This window comes from Aquila chrysaetos, chromosome Z (assembly GCF_900496995.4).
Source record: "Aquila chrysaetos chrysaetos chromosome Z, bAquChr1.4, whole genome shotgun sequence".
Classification (NCBI taxonomy): Eukaryota; Metazoa; Chordata; class Aves; order Accipitriformes; family Accipitridae; genus Aquila; species Aquila chrysaetos.
The window spans coordinates 10,583,406-10,611,193 of NC_044030.1; the positions used below are offsets into that span (position 1 = coordinate 10,583,406).

The 27,788-nt window shown below is 45.9% G+C and overlaps 1 protein-coding gene across 1 annotated transcript in view; it reads right to left on the reverse strand.

Moving 5' to 3' along the window:
- SNX30 (sorting nexin family member 30) overlaps positions 1-20,645 on the reverse strand; it is a 53,550-nt gene extending 32,905 nt beyond the window's left edge. The window contains exon 1 of the mRNA XM_030004359.2: positions 20,295-20,645. Coding sequence (XP_029860219.1) covers positions 20,295-20,456 — 162 coding nt within the window. The 5' untranslated portion in view covers positions 20,457-20,645. The remainder of the gene's footprint in view (positions 1-20,294) is intronic.
- Positions 20,646-27,788: the final 7,143 nt, after the last annotated feature.

Below are 27,788 nucleotides of genomic sequence, written 5' to 3' on the forward strand. Positions count from 1 at the left end.
ACATGTGTTCTCTGCTCTGGTTTTGTAGCAGAGGGAGCTGACAGCATGTGACAAGTTGTACAACATTTAGGAACATCTGACAACAGTGTTAGAAAGTCCCAAAGATCCATGGCTCTACTTTTCAAAGTGAGGACTTTGGGTTTTTGTGGTTTTTGTTTTTTTTTTTTTTTCTTTTAACTAGTAGTACAAGAATAGATTTATCCATAGAGTGTTTCCCTTGTAAGGACAAAGGTTCCTCTAGTTGGTAGACAGAGAAACCGCTACAGCTAAGCAACACATTAACTAGAAGTGTTTTAGTTTTAGAATTACTGCTTAGCCCCAGCTTCACACAATTCTTAAGTGGCTAAATGAAACATGTAATCTTAGCAGAGCAATCCTGTTTGGGTAAGATCCTTTTTATCCATCAGTATTCCTTATGCAATTGTGGTTTATGTTCCAGCCAGACAAGGGTAGTCCCTGTCTTCAACAGAAGTCCTCCTTTGTTCAAGGGTTCAGAATTACAGGTGAGAGCTTCAACTTAAAGCCACTTACAAAGGTCTGCATTTGCCAGTGGCTAAGACCAGGTCTAAGCTCCTACCAGTCTTTGTCACAAACCCATCATGGGAGTACTGGGATTTTACAGACAGTCCTCTGCCTGTTGCATTCCTGCACAACTGCGGTAGTATTACTCTTTACCTTGAGGATTGCCTTATGAATTAGCAAGAATGCTTTAGCCTAGACATTTTTGGAAAGTGGTGACCTAAACTACTGTCTACTAAGAGAGAGGTTAGATGCATTCTCCCAGATAATGCTTAGAAGTGGTTGCCAACAGATGAGAGACTTCAGATTTAACTGGCAAGTGAGAAAGAATTGGAAGGTAGGCACTCATATGCTCTCTCAAGAGATCAAAAGAGCAGGATGAGCACGGCACAGCTTGCCAGCTCATACAGGAGGTAGACAGATTTGACAACGCAAGCACATGGCTCAGACTCCACATAGCAGGAGCGTGTACAACAGGAAGAAGCAACGCTACAATAACTCAGCAGATAAGGAGTTCTGTTGGAGTTACACAAACAGAATAAGCAGACGACAGGATAAGATTAGCAACAGGAGATGGCTTCAGAAAATCTGCAGTTCAGTTAGACAGGAGAATTTGGCTCAGCAAAGAGCAAAGCAAACCCGGGGACACCGCAGTAGCTGTAGACAAATCTGTTCCTGTTTCCAAAAGGAAAAGACAGCTCTTCATTGCCCATGTGCAATAAGCATTAGTATAAGACAAGTTGTGCCAGAACTGCAGCCAGTCAAATTCTAAGCCTCCACTATGGAAATGAATTAACCTGTGAAAACAGCTTAAGCCTGGTTGCACACAAGATCTCAAAAACTTTTAACAAAACCTTCCAAAAGAGAGCTTAAAGAATGTGATGGAATCTGCTTGAAATACGAAAACTCTGCATCAAGGTGTCAGAACAACTGGAGAAAGGACCAAAACATGGACATTGCAGCCACTTGCATGAAGTTAGTGACTTTCCTCACCAATTCTGTTGGGAGATAACAATATCATACTAGCATGTCTTGCACTTTTTAAGCAGGGCAGAGGTTTGTGAAGGCTGGAATCCATTTCAGTCCACTTGAGTGTGTTCTTGCAGTCATGGGTCCTGTGGAATGTCTCAGGTCTTAAAATAAAGGCTGTGATAGTTTTACCTGATCTCAGCCTTGGATGAAACACCCCAGATCTAGATCAAGTAAAGCTTCTAGAGCAACTCTGGTTAGGAGCAGGAGGGCTGCTACCTGTGGTAGGGGGGAAAGGACAAAGGATGCATACATTGAAAGTACTACTGTGCTATACTGCCTCATCTGCGATGGCAGAACCCTCCCGGCAGTCACAGCTGGAATCATGCCCTGCTATTTAGCTAGTTTTTAGCAGTTGAAGAGCAAGTTAGAAGCTAGATATTTGTCCTTCCTAATGGGTGGGGCCTCTTAGCTAACTGCACAAGGAACAACGCTTATGAGTACTGAACCTTCATTTATCAGCAGGCAGGATCAGTTTGCTGAAGTCTTACGGTATTGCTAGAAACAGGTAGGCTTTGAAGTGTCTCAGCAGATGGCCTAGCAATCTAAGTTGTCTCAGGCTGTAATCCTTTCAGCAGAGGACCTCCTTGTCACGTTAATTGGCACTAGCTTTCTTCCATGGGACTTGGGGGATTTTTTGCAGTTGGGGAAGCAAGACTGTATCATCTGTTCTAGTCTGCTTTTACCACAGAAAGAGCAGTATGTCCTGCAAAGCCTAGCAGGAAAGGAGATCTGCAGCCATCGGCATTTCTACCTGTCGGTCTAGTTATCATATCCACAAGCATTTGAAATACTGACTAGTATTAATTGTTTTATGTAACAAAGAGTCTGACTTCAGTGCCAGAGACTCATGCATCAGCTTCACCTTTAAGTGCGCCACGTAGCTGCTCATCCACTGTTTTAAGTACCTATCTGCATTATCAGAGATCAGCACAGTCCAAGTCCCAGCAGGTACCTACTGCTAACAAAGCTCTTCACAGAAAAAAGCCTTTTCATCACAGCGCCTGTTACTCACAGTACAGTCAGCCTGCCATGAATCCGAGCAGTCCCACAGCAGGGAGGAGAGGACGCTGCTTCTGGCAGCCAGGCAGATGGAATGGAGGACAGGTTCTGTCAAGACACTCTTCAAGTCTTAGAGAGTATCCAAGAGCAAAGGTCCTTAGCCTGTGTCCCTCACCTCCTCAGGCCAGTCTCATAGCTTTGTCATCTGCTGAAGCAGGTCAGCTGAAGGTCTAGCAAGGCCTGGATCACAACCTACAGCAGATATAGTATGACATTCAGACCTTCAGCTTCATGATCTACTGGTTAAGTACTAGGCTTTTGTGCACAGTTGTACAATCACCTGCAGGCAGACTCTTCACGTATTCCTGTGGAGTTTGTAGGATTCCTCAAGACACCCAAATTTATGAGTACATGAGACCAGATGACTCCAGTAGCACGTTTTGTATCCTACAGTGCAGGGCAAGTAGGAACTAACTGCCTGTGTTGGAAATGCATGAGCCCTGCCAACTATGCAGGCTGCTATCTGGTAAGGAAGCAGTTTCACATTCTTCTACTGTATTATGCAGTCCAAGCACCTTGACTAGTTAGCCTGCCCAGAAACAGATACTAAATCTATCAAGAAGTTCAATTCATCCAAGTTTAAAATTCAGATGAATTTTATAAACTTGAAGTCTGCATGTGAGATGCAAAATGAGTTGGGAAGTTTCCAGCTGATGTCATCTTCTCCCTCCTTCATCCTCCCAGAAGATTTTCCAAGACTCTGGATTTACAGAGCAGCTTGGATCCACATAAAGTAAAACCCCAGGGGCTTGGTATTCAGCCTTCTGGATGGCAGCCTCCCCTAATGGAGTAGTGCACACCAAAGAAAGCATCCAGGATTCAATCCCTGAAGGCTAAAAAAGGGTCTAAAATTATGTAGGTATTGGTTATTGTCAAGTGAAGATCATGCGGTCTTCTGCTGACTTAAGTGCAGCTAGTCAATACTGCAGCTTCTACAAACTGAATGTTAGTTTTCACCTATCCTGGCTTAGCAAGTATACAGCTTACCCAGATAGCTCTGCTATCTAAGCAGTAGTCCATGAAGGAAGTGGAAGAGGTGGTTCAGCTAGGTCTTCCGAACACAGATAAGCTCATCTCTGGAAAGGGTTAGCCTAAAACCACCTGATGTTGCAAGCACATGGCTCTCATTCAACAAGTATTAGATGACACCAAGAGACATTTAGAAATGTTGCTGTTTAGACACAAGTGGTGCACTTAACCCCAAATATCCCTCCCTAACTCACGGACCTTACAGTCAGGCCTGTACTACTACTACAGCCTCACTGCTTCACTTCTGAAATTTGGAGTGCTGTGCCTTTCTCCCTGTGTTTCAAGGAGTTCCATTGCTTTTTGCCATCTGTTTCCCAGAGAGACACGTAACCACAGACACAGTCATGTCAAGAGGACAATGATTCCACACAACTGCAGCTGGTTTCTGCAACAACGCTTACCTTTGTACCTTCAGTACAGAACAATAAGCCATAGCAGAATTGCTGCTGGTGACTGGAAGACTAAAATGGTTTAGACATAAGTGTTCCCAAGAACACTATAAAAGCTTGCATTAACTTGGCTTTCACAGACCTGTTCATAGCACTACTTGTCTCATCCCAGCAAGTTTTGAAAGCAGGTATTTTTTTGTTTATAGAGTTCTCTGCCACTGGCCTGTACAGGTCAGCTCTGCATAGAAAGAAAGTACATTTCCATCCTCTAGTCCATCTAGATCAGTTCATCTGTCACTGACAGCATAGTATCCTATTAAAAGACTTCACTGAGCATTTCTGTAGTGAAATGTCAGTCTGCATAAGACTATTACCCAATACCAGCTCCAGACAACTACCTAAACTTCTCTTCAGGTAGAGAACAAGGGAAGAAAAGGCATTTGTTTCCCCTTTATGTATGTTCAGTTTCATTCTCTACCAGGCATCAGCATCATACTTTGTTTACTACAGGTCACCTTTGTTACTCCACACATATCTGAGGTATATATGAGATACTGCGTGTGTCCTCCTCTTGCACTTGTCTTTGGGCAGCTACTTTAAGGCAAGAGTGACCCAAGTGGGGGATCCAGACTGGAGAGAAGGGAAAATGCTCTGGCCACCGCAGGGAAGGGAGGATAAGACAGCAGTCTTGCTCTACAAGGTCAAAAAAAAAAAAAAAAAAAAAATCAAACAAAACCCCCATAGTTAACAAACTCCAAAACCCCTATTCGTTCCTGGGAGGAAGTACCACATTTCTACATTGATCCACAAACAAGAGAGTGCTAAGTTGTAGTTTGACAAGAACTGTGAAAATCAACTTCTAAGGCTGGACTTACCCTCCTGGGAAAGGGTAAGTGGTTACATGTACACCAGCTCCTGACATCCTTCTCCAGTAACAGGAAGGACAGTACAGTATGTGTGGGTGTACTCAGAAGGAACAAGATTATACCCTGAGAAAAGGTCAGTGTTTTCCACTACATTAATCATCTAGAATCAGACTGCAAGGTTGAGGCTATTTTGAGAGCAACAAAGACTAAGCTCAAATCAGAAGCAATTCTTCTTGCTCTTACCTGGAAATGTGTCAGCAGAGGAGGGACAGTGCTGGTTGTTGAGGACACAAGCCCAGATTTTTACTTCCTAGCCCTGGAGGGTATTATGCAGCAAGTCTGTGGGTCCTGCAGCATTGGGTGGAAAGCCCCTAACTCTAATGGGGCATGCATACCACACCTGGCCCAAGCCTCACCTCTACAGTTCCTGTAGTACCACTGGTATTCTGCCCATCTCACCAAAAAGCCACTAGGTAAAGACTGGATCAATTTGCTCTCATGATCTTTTTAAATAGGTGTCAGAGTACAGCATGCTGCCAAGTCATGAGTCTGATGACTTTGTTCTGGAGTTCATCACTCGAACTACTGTTTCTACTCTGTAGGTCTGAAATAATAAGAATTTCACATGCAGCAGCTGACCATAATGGCATGCAGTTTGGTACCACTCAAGACCTGGGAGCATTCTTGCTTATAAAGTATCATACTTGGAATAGTGTTTCTTTGCACTTTGCCTGGACAGAGAAACACTGGAACAAGGTTCACAGAGACACTACATGATTGATACAAACACTTGCCAAGCCTTCTCATGCAGGTCATGGGATTCCCACCTCTTTCCTGAGGGTAACACCCAAGTTTTATACGATGGATTATTTTACTTTGTGGTTTGTTTTCCCATAAGTCACCACAGTTAAGCTAACCAGAGCAAGAATGTGGGCATAGAAGCATTTCCTGCCAACAGCATTTTCAGCAAGAGCAATAAGCCATCTCCCACCTCTGTTGCTGAAGTCTTTAGGGACTCGGTTACAATACAGCTCAGTTTCAGCCTTCCTGTGCACAGGGGTAAAGGGGGCTGTCACAAGAAGGTGTCAAGTACCACATCAGACCATCTGTTCATACAGTCTGGCTATATGTCTGTCTTCTCACAGAGTCCTTAAGAGGGTGGCCTCTTCTCCCAGTCTGGAAGGGGAACTGTGCAGTATCACACTAAAGCTAAATGTGGTTCAGGTTACACTCTAAAAATGAGGATCGTGAGTGGCGTCTCACTGATGTTTTACAGCAGCTAAGACAAGTCCTTCAATATTAGTAATAAACCATGTTCCTCTGCTACTTTGTGCACAAAAGGTCATAAGGCAGATGAAATGGGTTGTTATTTGGAGCAGACATTAATTAGGCAAAATGTAAAGGGATAAGACATACTTTTGTCTTATTAACGCTCACCAGCCTGACACGTACTTCCTAGTATGCTTTGAACAGAAAGGAAAGTGCGAAGAGTAACTGGATGCTGGCCCCATCTTATAGCTCCCTTACTGTGGCAAGGTATTTTAAATGCAAAGAGGTATTTTAACACATCCACAGGATGAACTGTTCTCTTGGAAGAAACAGTTCCAGATGCAAGGTTAGCTTCTACATCTGTTTACAAAGCACTAGCGTCCTCACAGAAAGCCTTAACCATCTTCCTAAGCAAAAAGCCAGTCTGGCAACTGTCCAGTAAGATTAGTTCAGTTATGTTTAAGCTGTAGAAAGTAGTAGAAAAGTGCTTTTGACCCAAAGGAAAGCATGGATTTTAACATTTGGGCAGACTTAGATTTGCATCCTTTAGCAGAGCTAAAGCTTCTTTCTTCCTTCTACAGTTCTCAGTAGAAAGCAACAAGCACCAACTCCACTCTATCTTCAAAGATCTCCACAAATGGTAGAAGCTAGATTCTAGAAGCTAGAAGCAGAAACATTTAGAAAAACATAGGCCTTTTGAGACAAGTCTCCAGTTACTCTCCTCTAGCTCTTAAGTTCCACATCCATCTGTAAGGAGTTTCTTCCAATAATATTGTTTGTTATAAGACTTGAATTATCATCAGAAGGGTTCTGCAGCTGTGTGCACAGGAACATCATTACCCATTTTAACATGCTAAAGAGCACCTTGTTAATGAACAAGCTTAACACACCCAGTGTTTTGTTTAAAGCTTCATTTTCAGAACCTGAGCTCTGACCTTCTAAATAGCAAAGCAGCAGCCAGGATTCAATTCAGACCATGAGCAGGAAAACTTGAATCCAGCATATGACTAGGAGTCATTCCCAATCCAAAAAGCCAGATTTATATCTGATTACAGATGGAACAGTTTGTTAAGCTTGTCCAAACTAAACTGCTTTCTCCTAGAAACATATGGCTTTGTGTTAAAGCTCTGCAGACATACCATGCAGCAGGTTTTTTCCCTGATCTCACTTCAAAAGTAGGTTTAGCTGCATCAGTTATCTAGGTAGCCAGTGTCACTGAAGTGCCAATTTGGCTGAGATGTTTTTGAGAGCAAACAGTAGTATTTTTTAAATGTGTGTAGCGGGTTGACCCTGGCTGGACACCAGGTGCCCACCAAAGCCATTCTATCACTCCCCCCTCCTCAGCTGGACAGGGGGAAGAAAATATAACAAAAGGCTCGTGGGTCGAGATAAGGACAGAAGAGATCACTCACCAATTACTGTCACGGGCAAAACAGACTCAGCTTGGGGAAAATTAACTTAATTTATTACCAATCAACCAGAGTAGGGTAATGAGAAATAAAACCAAATCTCAGAACAGCTTCCCCCACCCCTCCCTTCTTCCTGGGCACAGCCTCACTGCAGGATTCTCTACCTAACCTCCCCCCAGCGGCACAGGAGGATGGGGAATGGGGTTTACGGTCAGTTCATCACATGTTATTTCTGCCGCTTCATCCTCCTCAGGTGCGGGACTCATCACACTCTTCCCCTGCACCACTGTGGCGTCCCTCCCACAGGAGACAGTTCTCCACAAACTTCTCCAACGTGGGTCCTTCCCACAGGCTGCAGTTCTTCATGAACTGCTCCAGCGTGGGTCCCTTCCATGGCGTGCAGTCCTTCAGGAGCACATTGCTCCAGCGTGGGTCCCCCTGGGGTCACAAGTCCTGCAAGAAAACCTGCTCCAGCGTGGGCTCCTCTCTCCACAGGTCTGCAGGTCCTGCCAGGAGCCTGCTCCAGTGCGGGCTTCTCACGGGATCACAGCCTCCTTCGGGCACCCACCTGCTCCGGCGTGGGGTCCTCCCCAGGCTGCAGGTGGAGATCTGCTCCACCGTGGACCTCCCTGGGCTGCAGGGGGAGAGCCTGCCTCACCATGGTCTTCCCCACGGGCTGCAGGGGAATCTCTGCTCCGGTGCCTGGAGCACCTCCTCCCCTCCTTCTGCACTGACCTGGGGGTCTGCAGGGCTGTTTCTCTTACATGTTCTCACTCCTCTCTCCAGCTGCTGTTTCTGTGTGTCCCGCAACTTTTTTTCCTTCTAAAATATGTTATCCCAGAGGTGCTACCACTCTCGCTGATGGGCTCGGCCTTGGCCAGCGGTGGGTCCGTCTTAGAGCCGGCTGGCCTTGGCTCCGTCGGACATAGGGGAAGCTTCTAGCAGCTTCTCACAGAAGCCACCCCTGTAACCCCCCTGCTACCAAAGCCTTGCCACACCAACCCAATACAAAGTGAACAGACGCAAAGGACTGGGGAGCAGCAGAGAGAAGAAACATGAAGGAAAGAGATGATAGAGGGCTGGAAAGCACTGTAGTATCCTGCTGAATACTTTGTTTAAACAAGCAAGAATACACTTCCATATTGCACTATGATGTGGGTTTCTTCATGCTCACTGTTTTAGATGAGTTGCATTAGCATTTCCCCACACAAGATCAGTGGAGGTTTCATAAGAGCAAGTCAGACTGATGAGATATCACTGTGCAAGTAAAGGAGGCTGAGATATGCAAAGGGGAGAACTCATATTTTCATCTCAAACCCTGGAAAAGCTGGAGGAGTGTGCTTTTGGAGAGGCTCTCAGAGTTAGTTTACGTAGGTACAATTTAAGGGATAGCCCTCCACCATGTTTGCTGATAAACAAGACATATTCCAGCAGAAAGGCATTTGCTTCCAGAGGGGTAAAACAAATAAAGTGTGTATCTGCTGAAAAAAACAAAACAAAACAAAAAACCAAAAAGCACACAGTATGACCACTTCTCTTCCTGCTTTAAGGACAACAAGCGAGGAAAAGCAGTCATGCAGTACTTCCTCACAGTATGAAAGCTATCTACAGAGACTGATGGGGGGAAGAAACAAGGCATGATATCTAAAGACTAATTAATCTATAGAAACACCCCTTATTTATATGGCCCAGGCTCCTGACAGCCACTGTGGCACACACAGGTGTTTGGCACAGATTCTTTAGGTAAAGCGTAGTGATCCAGGAGCAAGCTAGTCAGCACACTGAAAGTCAGCATACAAATCCTTAAGAGGCCAAGCTGATCACTGGCAATAATTGGTATTGACTAAAATTTTCCAGGGATTTTCTTGGCAACAATCCAAAACACAGCTTCATCTTGGCAGTATCCAAGATTTTCACTTACAATTGGCCTTACACTGGCATCTAAAAAGCTACAGCAAGCGTGCCAGTTCTACCCAGATAAGCATGGGTTTGAGTATTGTCTGGGGTAGTCTATCACTTGCCATTCCCACATGTCAGCACTTTCACCACTGAGCTAGTCAAAAGTAGCTGTTGCTAACACCATCTGCAGCACTGAGGGGGAAGGGGCTTCTCTGCCCTTGAGCACCACCTGCACTGCAGCATATTCCTTTCAAGGAACACATCACATCATTCAAGCTCACCAGAAAAGTGAGGGCAACTATGCAGACAGACTTTAAGATAGTTTTTTTTATACCCTAAGAGGTCCTTCAGGAGGATGCAGCAAGTTCCATTCAAGCAGTGTAAGGCAACACTTTCCCCTAAGGACAGGGCACTGAACCAGTGCAGTAACAGCTTTTCTGGTAGACATGAAAGAGAGAAGCTTCACCCCTTGCTAGTGCTTTGGCTTTGAGAGGCTACCAGCTACTCTCATCAGATATGCAGCATTAGGGTGGTTTAAAAGAGCTTGTTTTTTTCAGACTTAAATTCAGCTTCAGGTTAGAGCACAGACTAAGAGTAAGAATCAGGATTCAAGCATGTGCTTCAGTACTGTAAGCCATCCCATCACTAATAAAACTACAGACCACTGCAACTATTCTTTTCCAAGACAGGCAGAAAGCTTGTCATCGTCACAGTAGGGTCTGCACTCCTTAACCTAAGGGTATTATCTAGAAGCAAGTAAAGCCAGTTGCTATTTACATTTTGTTCGTTTTCCTGGAGAGTAGAGTACAACACATTTTTTGCAACGTCTTTGCTCCCACATGCTGGTATAGTTCTCTTCAACCTAAGACACATAAAACCACAAATCTGGGTCCAGGAGAAGCCCATCTTTAGGGGTTAGAGACACCACCACTTTCACTTCGAGAGTAACTTCTCACCTACTGCTTATTGCTTCATAGAGGAAGCAGTGTAGAAGCTCTGAACACGGCTGTCAGGCAGTGATGTTCTCCAAAGGAATTTATGCTTTGAGGACCACTCTAAATACAGCTCTTGGTTAAGGTCTTTCCTTGCCTGTTGTATGAATTTTGGATTATTGCCTTTATTTTCAGAACAATTTCAGCTAGTTCCACTAACCATGTCACCTACATGCTTATTCAGACAGATACTTCATGATTTCTGTGAAATATCTGGCTGAGAATCAACAGTTTTGGCATTATAATATCACCTACAGCCGAAGGCAATACTTCTTTTCATACTCCACCCCTCCCAATTTAGAAAATAAAACATGTCGCATAAATTCATCTGTCAATAAACCATTTAAGTTGGACTGGCATTGGGAATGCTAACTCATTAAAAGAGTTGCAGCTCACTGGATTTGTTTTCCATCTTCAATTGGTCGTTACAGTATTGCTAGTAGCTACCTTACTGTTGGTTATTGCCTGTAGTAACTGGAGGAGAAACAGGTTCCCCACAGTTTTTCAATAACTTACTAAGAGTAAATTCTTAGTAAGAGTGAATTCACTCAGCTTCTACCTCAGGGCTGCAGCTGCCACCACCTCCAAGGTGGAGTTTGGAGCTTTCTGCCCCATGTCATCCTAGTGATGGGAGTAGCTCTCCCCAGCCACAAGAGCTTGGCATCTCAGCTGCACTACAACCCGGGCTCAGGCAGTCAAGTCACCCACAGCTTAAAAAGTCAGGAGAGCTCAGCATTTAAGATCTTGCTTAAGGTCAGCAGAGACCAAGCCTCAGTGAAGTTACTTCTGAGATATACTCAAGATCAAATGCCATTTTTAATTGGTATATTGTCTTCTGCAGACTGAAAGCACATGCAAGTTACAATCTCAAAGATGCAGTTTAGGTGTTGCAAGTAGATTTTCATGTAGCAGTCCTGAGTTAAGTCTCACTGCACCGTAAGAGCTCCTGCCTTGTCTCCTGACCTACTTTACAGAAACCAGCCTCTCCACTCAGATAAGGAAGAGACTGGCTAGTGTGACAGCCAGACAATCTGTCTGAGATACCATAAGAGTAATCCACAATGCTAGAAGACACTAGGACAACAGTTTGCAGGTTAACGAGGAACTGATGTCTCCCAGATCACAGTGTGTCAACAGGAAAGCCTCTTTATCCTCTGCCCCTCCCATCATTAATTACAGGGACATGCTGCCTGAGGCTTATCACAAACCCCTGAGGCACTGACAGGACAATGATGTGCCCACACAGCTGTAAAAAGAGAGCTTCTTAATCAGCCTGCTTATCCCCTTCTCCCCATGAAGGAGCTCTGAGAGCATCCAGCAACTTGGGTAGGTTTGAGGTATTCCAGCACAGGCAGCCCAGAGGATTCTTTCCAACCACCAAGCATAACTTTTTCCACCATGGCTGACAAGTTATTGCCAAGACTCACCCTTCTGAAAACCAGCTGAAGAACCAAGTTCCTCTGCGTACATTTTAAATATCTGTTTTCAATACTCTGTCTCATTAAGTATGAAGCAATCCTGTTGAAAAGATTATGAAAGCTGTGCAACGCCGAATCCAACTTCAAAGTATACCCCTCCCTCCATTAAGTTGCAATAAGAAGCACAGAGTAATAATACTGTTATACAGTAAAAGCTATGTTCAGTTTTACCAGATGTAAAGATTTAAAAAGTAACAGTACTAAGATAGTTATGTTGATGCGTTTGTCCTAAGTGTTAGCTATCCCTCATCTTGTTCAGAAGAGATGGGGATTGTCAATTCCAGAAAAACTCACTGTACCAGGAAGTTGTGGATCATAAAGAGACCACCAAGTACTGTTTTACAACAGTACTAGAGCAGCTACACTGTAAGATATCATTAAAGCAGCCTTACCAATAAAATCCTATTTCTACAAATGAAGGCAACTGTAAGCAAGCACACCAATGCATTGCTGTATGTGCTTCTACACCATCAAACCCCAGAGTAAAAGCAAAAAGGAGACAAGCACTCTGTCTTTTCAGTAAGATACCATGGCATTAACCTATCCTATTGTGAGTTTGAGAGATTAAATACTAGAGACAGCAGTTCTAGTTACCACCGTTATGAAAGATGGGAAACTGCATTCAGCCAGCAGCTTGGCTGTGGGTAGAGCACTGATGGCAAGCTGAAAGCCATGCTAGGTTTAAGTCAGTTCTTTTAACTAGGAGACTAGAAAAGAGCTACGTGATGCACGCATGTTCACACATGCACACAGTGCAATAGAAAAGAAAGCAGTTCCTTTGAACAAGACAACGACTAAGCTCAGCCTTTGAGAGCTGATGGCCCACTTATGAAGCATGTGGCAGACAACCACTTGTACCTAAAAGCTTCCTGGCCTAAGAACCATATGGTTCCGTGATTTAACACACATCTACTATGCAATATAACCTCCCCATTCAGTGCAGTGACTGGGGGAAAAGAACCACAGACTTCCCAAAAGCCAGGAGAACAGCTTCATAAATGGGTGAATTGTGAAACAGTTAGGAGACAGTTCAACCCAACTAGCAATCCTACTGTCCTAGGTGGAAAACAACATTCCTGTGTTCTTCAAGCACTTCTTCTGCACACAAGGACAGGGATTTACTGGAAGAAGCCTCATGTTCACAGGTCCCTAAGGGCAACTTGAATCACAAAGGTATTTGCTAGAGGGACAACACAGCAGAGGTGCCATCACCTAGAAGGTTTCTGAAGTGCATTGATGACAACTGCCTGACACAGGTGACTGATAAGCTGACAAGGGGAGATGCTTTGCTGAACTTAGGAAGAATTGATCAGGGATGTGAAGGTAGGGAGCTGCCTTGCCCACAGTAGCCATGAGCTGGTGGAGTCTGGGATCCTGAGAGGAGGGAGCAAAGCAAAAAGCAGGATCACAACCCCAGACTTCCAGGGAGCAGACTTTGGCCTCTTCAGGGGTCCGCTAGGAAGAAGACACATGGCCCTGGGGCAGCATCCAGCAGAACTAGACGATTTTCAAGGAACACCCCTCCAGCCCCAAAACTGGTCAATCCCATAAGCAGGAAATCAAGCAAAGGTGGCTGGAGAGCCACATGCATCAACAGAGAGCTCCTGACTAAACTCACATACAAAAAGGAAGAATAAAAAAGGCAGCAGCAGGCACAGTTAACCCAGGAGGAATACAGAGACACTGCCTGAGCATGCCGGGATGGGTTTAGTGGGACGGAACCAAATCTGGCAAAGTATAAGAAAAGCAACAAGAAAGGCTTCTACAGGTACATCAGCAGCAAAATGAAGAACAAGGAAAATGCAGTCCTGATGGGGCAGAGGATCTGATGACAAAGGATGCAGATAAGGCCAAGGTACTCGGTACTTTCTTTGCCTCAGTCTTTATTGAGATGACCAGCCTTCAGGAATCCCAGGTCCCTGAGCTCAGTAGGAACGTCTGGAACAAGGCAAGCTCACAATCAGTGGGGGAGGACCAGGTTAGGGAGCATTTTGACAAATTGGACAGACATAAATCCATGATGAGATGAACTCACAAGTGCTGAGGGAGCTGGGTGATGCCACTGTAATGCCACTTTCAATTATCTTATCCTTATTATGGTGATGAGGGGAGGTTCCCAAGGACTGGAAGAAAACAAGTGTCACTTGTGTCTTCAAGAAGGCAGATACAGGGAACTACAGGCCAGTGACCCTCACCTCAATCCCTGGAAAGGTGATTGAGCAAATATTGGAAAGCACTTCCAAACACACAAAAGACATGGTAATGAGAAGTCAGCACAGACTTAAGGGAAGTCATGCTTAACCTACCCAACACCTGCTATGAAGATATGACTGGCCTGGTGTACAAGACGAGAGCTTTAATGTGGTTCATCTCAACTTTAAGAGGGCTTTCAACACTGTCTCCTATAACATCCTCCTAGACAAGCTGATGAGGTACAAGCTAGGCAGATGTACAGCAAAGTGGCCTGAAAACTGGCTGAACTGCTGGGCTCAAAGGGTTGTGATGCCACAGATTCCAACTGGAAGGCAGACATTAGTGGACTACACCAGCAGACAGTAATAGGGCCACTACTGTTTAACAACTTTATTAATGACCTAAATGATGGGACAGGGTACATCCTCAGCAAGTGTGCTGAGGGTACAGAACTGGATAGAATGCTTGATACATCACATGGTTGTGCTGTCATTCAGAGGAACCTCAACAGGCTGGAGGAATGGGCTGACAGGTACCTCATGAAATTCAACATGAGGATGCACAAAGTCCTGTACCTGGCAGGAATAACCCCATGTAGTAGTATGTGCTGGGGGCTGACTGGTTGAAAAGCAGCTTGGTAGAAGGGAAAAAAACCAACCAAACAAAAAAACCATCTCCACAAAAAGAAAACCCCACACCACACACAACAGATCCCAATGAAAAAGTTGGCCATGAGCCAACAATATGCCTCTTGGCAGAGACAGCCAACAGCCTGCAGAGGAGAATGATCAGGAGATCTTACCAATATGGATAAATACCTGATGGGAGGGTCTACAGAAGGGGGTGGGTCTTTTCAGTGGATCCAACAACAGAACACCAGACAATGGGCACAAATTGAAATACTGGAAGTTCCACTTAAACATGAGAAAGAAATTTTCCTTTGTGGGTGACTGGATGCAGGAACAGGTTGCCCAGAGATATTCAAAAACCAACTTCACAGCATCCTAAGCAACCTGCTCTACCGAACCCTGCTCTGAGCTGAGGGGTTGGACTAGAAGATACCCAGAGGTGCCTTCCAGCCTCAGCTTCTCTGCAATTGTCAGTTTTGTGTTCCTGTAGATTGGAACTGAGATCAACTCATCGATACTGACATCGCTTCATGAGTTCACCAACTTCAGTTCCTGACTTTCTGTAGTCCTCAGTCTCTCCTGAGACTGAGAACTTACCTCCAGCTTGCTTTAAGTACAATACATGGTGCTGGTCTAACAGTCCTTGTTTAGTCAGAGAAGGAAGAGGTTTGTAGAAGCTCAGGCAGAACTATTTTAAGCTTTCAGATTATACTGCAAACTGGTTTCATCTGTGGGTGGATGAAGTTAAGAGCAATAATTATAAACTAGCAACCAAGCAGACTGGAAGTAGAGCTCCAGACTCTTGGTATATTTTTTGTTGGAGAGCTGCCAGGCTCCCTTCCAGAATATGAGTGCTAAGTAAGAGCACTCCAGCAAACACACCAAGTATTTATACTTGATCAGGTGCTAATACAGGCCTATGGATTCACCAGGGTGGTAGCTTGGAAGCAGATGAGCAGGGGGTCCCACACAAGCAATAGTTTTCAGTTAGTAACCAGAAGTTTGCAGTAGGAGTTTTAACGTCCATCTCCGTGAATTAGCAAATTCAAGCTATGCATTCATTGCAAGCCTGGTATTCCACATCAGCTCTGCTTGATATACCTGTAAAACAGCCTTGAAGGTCACTTCAGCTGTCTAGCGTTAACAGAGCCAAATACAAGGCATACACATCTTCAAAGAAGAAAAGCTGAACAGGTTATAGGTAGCTGGCCACAAGTACAGTGTCAGGTAGTCAGAGATGTCTGAAAGAGGACAAGGGAGTCTGAGCCCTAGGACAGGTGGAATATGAAAGCTTTTGGAGTGATAGGCAAGAAACCAGTACTGGAATTTGAGACCCTATCAGCTACCAGTCTCAAGGCAGACCATAGCAAGAACAGCCAACATTACCCTGTTAGGAAGATACTCTCATGACACACGTCTAGGGGGACTACAAGGACCACAGCTAGAGGACAGAGTAAGTAAGCCATACAAAAAACACTTTCTGATTCTGCACAGCCTGGCACTTCCAACACTTAGCAGCATGCTATTAAAACTGCATAGCCTCAGTGGGGCTGCATCCTAAGTCTTATCACACTTCTACAAATATTTGGGTACTATTACCGCAGAATACCATCTACTTCTCAGGTCAGCTCTGAACGCAGTAACCCATTCATAATGCCTTTTCTCCTCAGTGTCAAAGTGTTTCTCCTAGTGCACAGAGCAGACTCGCTATTGAAAGTGACATACTAGTGAAGGAGAGTCAAGTAGTCACATGCAAGCAGAACTTTTTTTTTTTTTTTAAAAGGAAAAAGGAGGGAAATCCACACTGACACTTCCTCATTTGTCCTACCTTCCTCTGCAGAGGATCTGCTCTGAAAAGCAGATCTCAATTAGCTTGCATGCCTTCCAAAACCTCTGTAAGAGAGCAAGAACTCAGTTTTACAGCTAACTCTGCAATGGCCCCTGCTATGCATCCTGAGGGATTGTTTCCTCCTGTATGTTCCCTTCTCACCTAATGTCAAAAAAAAAAAGGGGGAGTGGGGAGTGGGGTGTGTCAATACTGCTTAGGTTCAGCTTTAGCTGTCTCCTTATTTGGAGGTTAGCGGGTAAAGGAAGAATAAGCTCGAAAAACCTGATGGTGGTCAGGTATCAGGACAAACAATTTTTTATGCAATTAGACTTGAGGGGAACAGAAAGATCTTTATGGAAAGATCTAGCCAATACAGAATGCTTCAGAGACAAGAATCTACAACTCAAGTGTTTGATGTTTGCTGCAGAATCACTGTGAAAGCCAAGTACTTAGCCAGAAATGTCCATTTCATTTAAGAGGTTAGATGCTGCTCAGAAGTAAAGGTCTTCTGGCTCCTAAAACAGAGCTCTCCTACAAGTCAGGAGGAAGACGCTCTCAGACAATGAGAGCTCTGCAGGCCTCTTCATAAGATTCAGAAAACTTGAGACTAGTCTACTTAGAGGGCCTCAGAACAGGGGAAGCCATAGAAAACAGCACAGGTGGTTTTCTTTCCCTTTCCCATGACCTGCTGCTCTAGCAGCATTAGCCACTGTTCTTGAACAGCAACCAAAGGTTTTTGAGACTAAGTTAGACAGGGTCTAAGCTCCTAGATTATTACCATGTTTGTATCAAAACCCATCAGGAGGCATACAGGCAGTGTTCCTGTCCTCCAGGTTCTTCTGTCTCAGGATAAAGTAGTGTTCTTACTCAGGAGCTCCAAAAAAGCAAGGAAAGCATGCTTTAAAGAATGCAAAGCAGTGATGGCAGAGGTTCAGCCACTTCAGGCTGCACATCTGTGGCAGTGGGAATTGAAGCACTGCTTTATGGGCAGAAAACTTCCCTTACTTCTGCACTTTCTCCCCTCAGAGGATTTCAGTCTTAGGTACTTATATCTTGCAGCAGTGTTTAGGAAGCATTTGCTCAGAGCAGGTAAGAAGAACCCAGAAAAGGCAAATTATCCAGTTCATGGTGATGTGTCAGCCATTGCCACTATCCCTCTGCCAGAGGGATGTCCTAGTACAGTCCTATTATGGACAGTGGTCCTTACAGAAGCTTACTGACTCAGAGCCACTTTGCAGCAGGAGACTTCAACCCAAACTTCTCCTGCAGTGCCATTCTCCAGAAAGGCCCTTGGAAAGACCAAGAAAGCAGACAAGCACATCTCCTGTTCAAGAATCAATAAAGAACAGCTGCAGACCTTTAAGCCCGAGTTAGACTTAAATACTGACCTCCCTCTGTTACCCAACTATTGGAGCTGTCCACACATTGTTAGCTGATTAGTGAGCCAGGCTTTCAAGAGATTAATGACCCTCTACCAGAAATTAAGACCAAGAGACATACTAACCACCTAAAAGGCAGTTTTACCTACTTACCTCCACTTAACATACTTGCTCTCTAGACTACTCAATACACAGTGCAAGCAGTTGAAGTTTACTAGTGCCTTAAAGTTAGGAACACCCGTTTGTTTGCTGAAGTTTTTCCTGTGGTGGGAAAAAAGTCAACTCATTTTTTTCTTGCCAGCGCATCAGGTATTAAGTGGAAGAAGGGACATCCCTCACACAGAAGAGCTGTTGGACTCCTTCCATCAGAAGGATCAGACATTTGTCTTTTTCTGCTAATTCAGCTATAAGGAAAAAAAAAAAAAGAACACTGCTGTCCTCCTACTGGAAATCCTTTTATTTTGCAAGGCTCATTACCCTAGTGTCATTTCCAGGTCAACCACAGAACTGCTCTCAAGTCTAAAAATTGCTTACCTCAGCCCCTTTTGGCTCTCCCCTTTAGAGTACTTCTGTGCTGCCAAGCGCCTAGAACAGGACAGTACTACATACAGGTACTAGAAGATGGACTTCACCTGTGTTGCTGGTGGAAAAACTGGGCAAGAACCTTCCTACTGACAAGAAGTTAGCTGACCACAGCCTGAGGCTAGAGAGGTATTTCTGCTCCTAGGTTATCAGGGATGGTGATACACTTCTCGGACACCTGAAAGCAGTAAAGGAGACAGGAGCTTGCTTGTGCTCCAAAAGAAAAAAAGCTCTTTAGTACAGCTGAAGAAAGAAGTTACAGGGTGTGAGCTCCTCAGAACAGAGCTTCTCACCAGCTACACAGCAGTGTGGATGGACAGTGCTAACAGAGTGAGTACAGTACTATCACTGCACTCCTGAGCTGCAAGAGGACCCATGAAGGCAGCTGCCAACTCCTATTGCTATAGGTTGGTCAGACAGCAACCTAATTGCATAAGTAAATCCAATCTATCATAGACAAAAAACTCCACAACTCCTACTCCCACCTTACTCACATACCTCCTTCTCTCAGAGGGCCATCGACTCTCTGACAAGTTTCATAGATGAAGGCATATGTTCCCAAAGGGAAGGTAAGCCTGGCTTCTCACTTGAGCAACAGCGGGCAAATGTTCAAGGAGAGGGCTCCTTAGACGGGCAGGAACAATTGCTGAATCTGTACAGCACAGTTACAGAGCAGCAGAAGGTGACACATGGAAGACAACAGACTACCTTGACCCCTTCCCCTAGAACACGGGAGTGTATTGGACCAGATACTGCTGGCAGCCCCAAGGCTTTTGAAGACTAGCAGATCCATCCTTCCCAGAAGCAGCTCCACCCTGCCCAGGACAACAGCCACAGAAAGCACCTCTTGCCACCAGCAGCAGTCTTAACACCTTGTAAGCACACTTACAAGTGTGCGAGCCCAGAACTGCTTATTACGAAGTTTCAAACCGATCTCACCCCTTGCAACCCTTGCTCCCAGAAATCCTACTTTAACAGGTTTCTGGAAATCTGCCCACAGAGATACTACGTCCTTGCAAGAGTAGTTAACATATCAGGAGTGCTGTGCTGCCACTACTGCTTTCACATTTGGGAATTATCACATCCAAGGCCCACACACAGGAAAGGCACGGGCAAGCCCGCTGGTGTCCTGCGGACACATGCCAGAGCTAGGGAAGGGAGAGCACGCAGATACTCCTGCAACAGCATCCTTTCCGTATTACACTGCTGTGAAGAAGTGAGCAGAAGCTCAGCTCTGGAGAGGGCAATCACAAGTTGATGGCAAGCTCGGTGGTCAGGAAACAAGGGCAGCTCCAAGCCTTCCCTGTGAGGGCTACAGGAAGAAGACGGCGAGGGAGCTCCAGCAATTCCTGAAGCATTCAGACCCGTCTGTAGAGGGTACGAGCCACGGGAAGATACGATCGGTAGAATCTTGCCTCTTGCACCCACTCCGGCGAGAGCAGGAGCAGCGGTGTCCCACCTGGTCCCTCGCAGAGAGAGGCACGATGCCTGCAGCCCCCACACCGAGTTCCTTCTCCCCCCGCGGGCAGCCCCGGGCTCTCGCAATGGATGTCAGCAGCGCCCAGGGCTTCATTTCCCCGCGGGCAGCCAGGGATGCAGCCGGAGAAGTGGATGTGGCGGGGAAAAACACACACACACACAGCCCTTCTCCCTCCTCTCCACGCTCCCCTTCAAAAGCGGAGACAACTCCCCGCCCCCCCCCCCCCCCCAAACGCCGCGGCCCCCCCTTCTCCGAGGCGTACCTTGTCGGCGATGCTGCGGGGCAGGAGCAGGTCGGGGCTGGGGGTGAGCGCCGGCCCCATCTCCTCGCTGCTGGACGTGGCCAGGGGATGCGGCATCTCCCGCAGGGACTTGGGCCCGGAAGACGGGAGAGGCTTGGGGGCGCCCGCCGCGCCGCCCGACATCGCGCCGGGGCCGGGCAGCGACCGAGGAAGGAGGGAGCGGAGGCCGCGCCGCCTCGGTGGGGAGCTGCGGGGCCGCGACCGGAGCCTGCCCGCCGCCACCGCTCTACGAGGAGGAGGAGGAGGAGGAGGAGGAGCAGGCCGAGGGGGAGGAGTGAGAGAGAGCAGCGCCTGCCCGCGCCGCCGCCCGCCCCTTTACAAAGCGCCACCGGCGCCACCTGCCTCCCGCGCCGCGCGGCGGCGGCCGCCCAGCTGCCCGGCCGGCCCGCCCCCTGCCCCGGGCGAAGAGCGGAAGGCGCGGGGCCGCCCCCCGGAGCGGCGGCAGCGGGCGGGGCTGCGGCGGGAGCAGGCCCCGCCCCCGGCAGGCCCCGGCGGGGCGGGGCGGGGCGGTCGGTGCCAGCCGCCGCCCGGGGCCGGGGGAGGAGGAGGCGACGGCGGCGGCTGTGGCGGCGGCCCGCGAAGCCGCGGGGCGGGGCGGCCCCGCCCCGCCCCGCCCCGCCGGTGACGCCCGGCTGCAGCACTGAGCTGACGGCGGCGTGGAAGCGCGGCTGGGCGGCAGACAAGCAAACCAGCTGCTCGGCTTTCGCAGGCTCGGTTCGCCGACTTCAAACTATTCACGTGTTTGAAGGGAAACTGCAAAAACCGCGGGCCTCCGCGCAGGACGGGAGCCCGCCTCGGTCGCGACGTGGGCCCGCCTCGGTCGCGACGTGGGCAGGCGGGCGGGTGGCCAAAACGGCAGTCGGGCTCTGGAGGCGCCTCCTCCAGTCCCCCCAGGAAGAGCGACCTACCGAGCCGGGCATGGGGACAAGGCCCTTCCTCGGGGAGCTGGTCTGTGCCACGGGCTGGGCGTCGCAGCCCAAGCAGAGGCGCCGGGCGATGCCTTGCGCCCGAGGCCAGCAAGCTGCAGAAACACGCTGTCGACGACGGCCGTGTGCTTACTGCCGCCGCGCTTGGGAGCGCTCGCATTTTTGTAGAATAACGTTTCCGACTGGAGCTGCTTGGCATGCATTGCAGAGAGTTCTTTTTATACTTGAAAAAAACGGAATTGTAAAGAAGATGCACTGGGAAGTTCTGCTCTGACCCTGTGTGGAAAGAATTTTTGTATTTTTTCAGGCAACCCTAAATTCAGGCTCTCTTGTGATTTGCTAAAATGAGCTGAAAAATGACGCCGAGTCCTGTAGAAATGGTCCGTGCGAATTCGCCTAACAGCATGTGTCAACTGCAGAAATTCAGCGATCGGCCCACAGTTAACAACATGAAAAAAGGGTTGATGACTGCTGAATAATTAATAAGTTGGAGAAAAAAATCATAGTCTGGTTTAAGTTATTCCCTGAGCAGATAAAGCAGCTACATTTGTCTGATAAATTATTCCTTTTGAATAATTTGCTTAGCACTAATTAGACGTAATAGAGTAACATGCTACTGGGGAAGAGGTGGATCACTGCAAGACTGTCACAATCCCTTCCTGCTATATACAGATATATAAAGAGATGCATACAGATACGTGACCAAACAGGACTCGGGTGCTGTAAACATTTTTGCTTGTGTTTAACTCCTCGCGGAGGAGTACAGCCCACTGAAATCAAAAGGGCAGCATCGCTACCTAAGGGAAAGCCAGCAGGGTGTCAACACCAGGTGCCACGCAGCAGGACAAACACAGGACTGCAACACTGTGGACTTTTCATTACAAAAAGAAATGCTATTTATCACAGGGAAAAAAAAACTATGAAAAAATCAATCCTTACTATAAATAACTACTCAGTATTACATAATGTTTGAACTCCGGTAACAATCAAAAGCCCCAATCAAGTCCAGGCCCCAGTGAGAAAGAGGCTGTGAAATATGCCTTGTTCATTACACTTAAGAAACAACAACCTATTTATCTATCAGGAAAAGGAGACAATACAAATTAGCCAGCATAAATACATACACCTCAGCTTTCTTCTAGACTATCCAAATCTTAAGTGGAAACTACTGTGATAAAGCAGCAGGCAGGTTCATGTATCTGCCACACTGTCCAGGAACCAGTTCTCTGCAGTTTTGTGAAAGCCTGTATCTCAAAGGCTTAGGACTTACCAAGAGCTCTTCCTATCTTTTCCTTAAGCATCCTCCCCCAGCTGTGCTTGCAACTCAGACTCTTCTCCAAAGGAAGCCTTTCAAGGATGCTTACACCAACACCGTCCAAACTTGGAAGCCTGGGGACATTCTAGCTCTGTGCAGGTACAAACAACCTTCTACACATTAAACCTGTTGGCTTGGTGGGCAGCGGGCCGAACATAAGCCTGTTGCACCCTTGCAGCAAAGAAGACCAACGGTATCTGGGCTGCCTAAACAGCAAGCAGCACCGGCAGCAGACGGAGGGCAGGGCTTATTGCTCACTACTTGGCACTCGTTACACCTGACCAGAAATACTGTGTGTGACTGCGGGCCCCTTAATACAAGAAAGACACTGACAAACTGGAGAAAGTTCAGAGGAGGGCACTGAGATGGCTGGCAGCTGGAGCACTTGCCCTGCAAGCAGAAGCTGCGGGGCCGAGGCTTTTTCAGCGTGAAACAGACATGGCTTCAAGGGCAGTTAATTGCATCCCCCAGTACCCCATAGGGAGGGGATGGAAGAGATGGAGCTGGGCTCTTCACAGAGGTGCCTAGCAGGAGGAGAAGAGACAAAGGACATAAACTGAAACAGGAAATTCCTGGTGGATGTTAGGTGGTATTTCACCAGTTTCACATGTTTTTTTCTGAAGAAAATAGTTCTGCCTCTGTGTCGCTGAAAAGAAAGTCCTACAGGCTACCTCTTTGGATTGTTACTAGGATAAATAGAAAGAGGAAGGATCTACAGGTTGCCGTCTCATCCTGCCTTTTCAATAATACTCTTGCACCTCCATTAAGGCAGTGTTATTCAGAAAGTACTCATATTACTTCTGCTGTTCAGCTGTATCTTCCCAGCCAGGGCTGATATATATTATAATTAAGCATCTCTGGCACCAACCAGAGATCATTCTGTGTATGCTACATCTCCTGTCATTTCTACTAAGGGTGGGATGTAGGCCAGCAGAAGCAAGAACAGGAATTGTGAAGAGCTCCTATGCAGTGCTATTGAGTTACATTAGGTATGACATAGACACAGTTGTTGGTATAGAAGCATTTTGGTGGTGGGTTCTAAGATCTGGGTGCTTTCTCTATTGCCTGTCTAAATCCTCTAAAAAAGAGAATTTTCTTATTTAATACAGTTCCTAATCTTAAAATAAGTTGACAGATGTTACAGGCAGCAGCAAATATGTTACATGGCAGCAATACAATCTTAGGTGGCAAAGTGCTCTTCTTCATAGCAAGAACTGGAGCAACTCCTTAATAATAACAGAAAGTCACCTATAGGAAAACCTATTTACAAATTTACAGATAGGCAGCACCAGTGGTTTACTGGTGTTCTGATCTGGAGTACCAGGTACTCCAGTAATAGCACTCAGGATGTTTTTATAATGGCAGATGGCTTTGTAAGTGCTCAGTATGAGCCTGAAAAGGACTCTCAGTGGTTTTGTAACATTCTTTTTGTAATGTATCTTCATCTCCTTGTTCAAATAATGAGATACAAAATGGCAATAAGGTTTACAATGAATAGCAGGAGGCTAACTTCAGGTTGAATTTATTTACTAGACCGGACATGTAAAACCCACTTGCTTTTCTTGAGTTATTCTATTTAAAGCCTAAATTACAGGATTCTTCTCCATAGCACACTCCAGACAGTACAGACAACAAACAGTAAGGTAGGCTGGAGGCCACACCAGCCAGACTGTCAGGCTTGGCTGGTTTGCCAGGTCAATGGCGGTAAAAGCTTTTTTCCCCACGGTCGACAGCCTCTCCTTGACCGCTTTATCTTTTTCCCCCTGTGCTCTACCTGGAGAGGATAACGTTTGTGTCTGCCTGCACATAGGCACATATGAAACTAGTACGAAACAAGACCATTCTAGAGGACATAAAAAAATTAAAATCCAACTATCTTTTGAAAAAAGGTCCTTCCTTCCCTATGCTACTACAGCTCGTGTCTCGTACTGCAGAGATTAAAGAGAGCAGGCTTTTGACCCGACCCAGTTAAATCTTATGCTTGTTGACTGTGTATAGAGACGGGATCCCTTAGCACAATCAATAGTCAACAGCACTATTCATGCACACATTTAAGCTAATGGGTAAGCTTTTGCTGCATCAAAGGCCTTCAAAGCTGTCAAGTTTGATGGGGAAGCAATGAACAGGATTGTGGAAAGATAGGGCACTTGTGATAGACAGCCGAAGTCTGTGCTAAAGGGCTATCAAATGAAAAATCAGAATTCCAACCATGGAGAAAGAGTACAACCATGGATACAGTATCTTGAGGCAATTGGATATAAAAAAGTAATCCAAATTAAGTGTTTAAAGACTCTTCAAAACATTCTAATTTGGTTGGTTGGTTGGATGGGTTTGGGGGTTTTTTTTGTGACATGTACAATAAATACAGAAAGAAAAGGAAGTGTTTAGAATGGATCTGTGTAAGTAGCACTGCCAGTTGGAAATAACAGCAGCGTTCTGGAAGATCTTGGCTCAAGCCAAGAAGACATCCTGCACAGCCCATTTTCACTTAGGGGGAAAAAAAAAGAAAAAAGAAAAAAAAAAAGAGTAAGTCATTATTTTACCTCAGCTTTGTCAACTGCAAGCAGCCTGTAGTGAACAGAACTGCCCATGACCGTTCTGAAACATTGCAGTTTATGATCACTCAGTATCACATCCAATTTCACTCAGCTTTTGTTTATTTAATGAGATACACAGCTCCCTCTACACCAAGATGATGAGAACAGCTTGCCTGAAAACCAGCATTTTATTGGCTCAAGAAGCAGCATGGGCAGATGTGTGAGGCAATGTTCAAGAAGAGCCTTTTTTTAAACTGAAGGTTTTGTAATGATTTTCCAATAGACATTCTATACATGCTATATTTTATAATTTTTTATTTGATTAGGGTGAACAGGAAGGAGGAATTTCAGGGAAAATGAAAGTATTCTGATGCATGAGAGATTAGACTCCATTCCTTTCAAGGGCTACATTCTTTCCTGTTGTTACAACCCAAAGAGGAAATTAATTTACTGATATGAAACTCCTCCCAAAGACAAAGTATCATTTAACTTGAGGCAGGACTATGTTTTCACAGAGATGCTCAGTTACTACTATGATCAATTTTTGTCACACTTGTATAGAACTGCAGAATTAATGAGTGCCAACCTTTCTGCACCTGAGTTTCCTTGCTGATGACTCCTCCTCCTTGCCCTGCTACTTCTTCCTTTTCTACCTTCCTTCCTCGATCCCCACCCAAGGACCACTGTCCACTACTTAATTCTTCTTAACAGCATTAGCTGTCTCAAAGGAGAGCCCAGTAGCTAAGCCTGTCTGTCTCAAACTGCAGCTTTTCAGAATCACTTATATCCTCAGTCCTGGCATGACAATGCAGAGAAATGCACCAGGCAGGATTATTAGCTTGGGCACTGCGCTGCTCTTCACTCGCGATGCTTCTCAGCAATTAAGGATTACAAGCGAGATGCCTAGCTAAAATGGACGGCAGATCATCCAAGAGAGAATAATTAAAAGGGGAAAAAAAATGGCACATATGACAGCTCTCAAGGCACAATGAGAAATCATAAAAATGAAAAAAAACCCAAACCCAAAACATCAGAAGGAGGGACGGCGCTCAATCAGCTGTTCAGGCAAAGAGAAGAGTTGAAAATAACGCCGCTATGTGGGAAAGGCAGCAATGTTTGCCTTCCACAGTATTAACACAGCTTTAAAGCAAACAGAAAACTCCATGAGATTGTCAGATGTTTGCTGGTTGCTCAGGTGCTGGTTTGCGTTTTCATTAACACACACAAACACACAGAGACTGTTTTTACCAGGCAAATGATCTAGGAAGCCAAATTTTAAATCTGGATGTTACAAGTCTCTAGACATAAATTTGTTCAGTTTTACAATTTTCACAGTTAATGAGGCTTTGAAAAGTAAGTATAAATGCATGGACAGCCAGCATATTTGATTAGCAGAACACTCCCTATCTCACAGAATTGTATGTATAATTTTTTTATTGCCTTCAGCAATTATTTATATTTTTGGTTGTCCAGGCTAATGGACTAGCGTGGCATTTAGCACCGTGTACACCCTGTGTACATTCTTACCAATATAAATAATTCCACTGTAACTAAACCAACAGTTTTTAATAAATCCTTTTTCCACTTTAAGCCTGGAGAGTGATGAGATTATGAATTTCTAAGACTTGATGGAAGAGGAAGCAGATGAAATTAAATGCCCTGCAGTGTACAGAACATTTGACTACCAGATCCAGGGTCACCCCTGCTGTAAGTGTCATTTGCTCAGAAATGGCTGTTACATACACCACCAAAATCTCAGTATTAAAAAGTTTAATGTCCTGCAGTAAAAGCACATCTAACTAGAGACACCTTGAACTAAGACTTATTAAACAGTAACTGATTTTCTGTACTTTAAATTTGGTTCTATTTAAACAAAAAACCTTTATTTCATAAAATTTGTTTACTGCCTTAAAAAACCCAACCCTGCATATAAAACTTAAGTAGGCAATGTGACTGATTTCTTGGCTAGCTGGAGGTCAGCATTGGTCCCATCTCTTTGCAGCCTGTTATATATTTATTGCAGTTCTTAAGAATTGATTTTACTCGTGTATGATCAGAGGCACAGCTGTTAGGGGCCACAGTTCAAATCACTACTCAGCTTGGTTTGAGTCGAACCGAAGTATTTTAACCACAAGGACGTAAAACAAAAGTCACAGATCGCCGCAGTTTAAGACTAAGGCTTATCCTCCAGGACAGCCTCGATCACTTAAGAAAACACACTCTCATTTATAAAGCTGTTACCTGACACTTCAAAAGCAAACCATGCATTAGTAACAGGAATGCACAGCCCCTTCTGGAATTCATGCCGAGTAATCATTCCTGCTGTGTTCAAACTCAAACTCCGTGGCTGTGATAAGAAATTAAACAACCCTTTCCCCTCTCCACTTCCCCCCCCCCCCCCCCTTTAACTGTGCTGGTGCCTGAAGTCCCCTTAGAGTCACCCTCACGCTTGCTGCCGAACCCCCCCACACCCAGGCCGACGCCCCTTGCAGGAGCCCTGAAGCAGGGACCGGTGTTCAAAGCCTGAGCTGAACACTTACTGGCGCCTAACTGAGCCTCGCCACGCACCAGCCCGTCTCCTCCGGCCCCGACCCCTTCGGCCAGGCAGGCCGGCAAAGGCGGCCCGGGCAGACGTCCGCCTCAAAGCGGGACCAGGCCGGGCCGCCAGGCCCCGCCC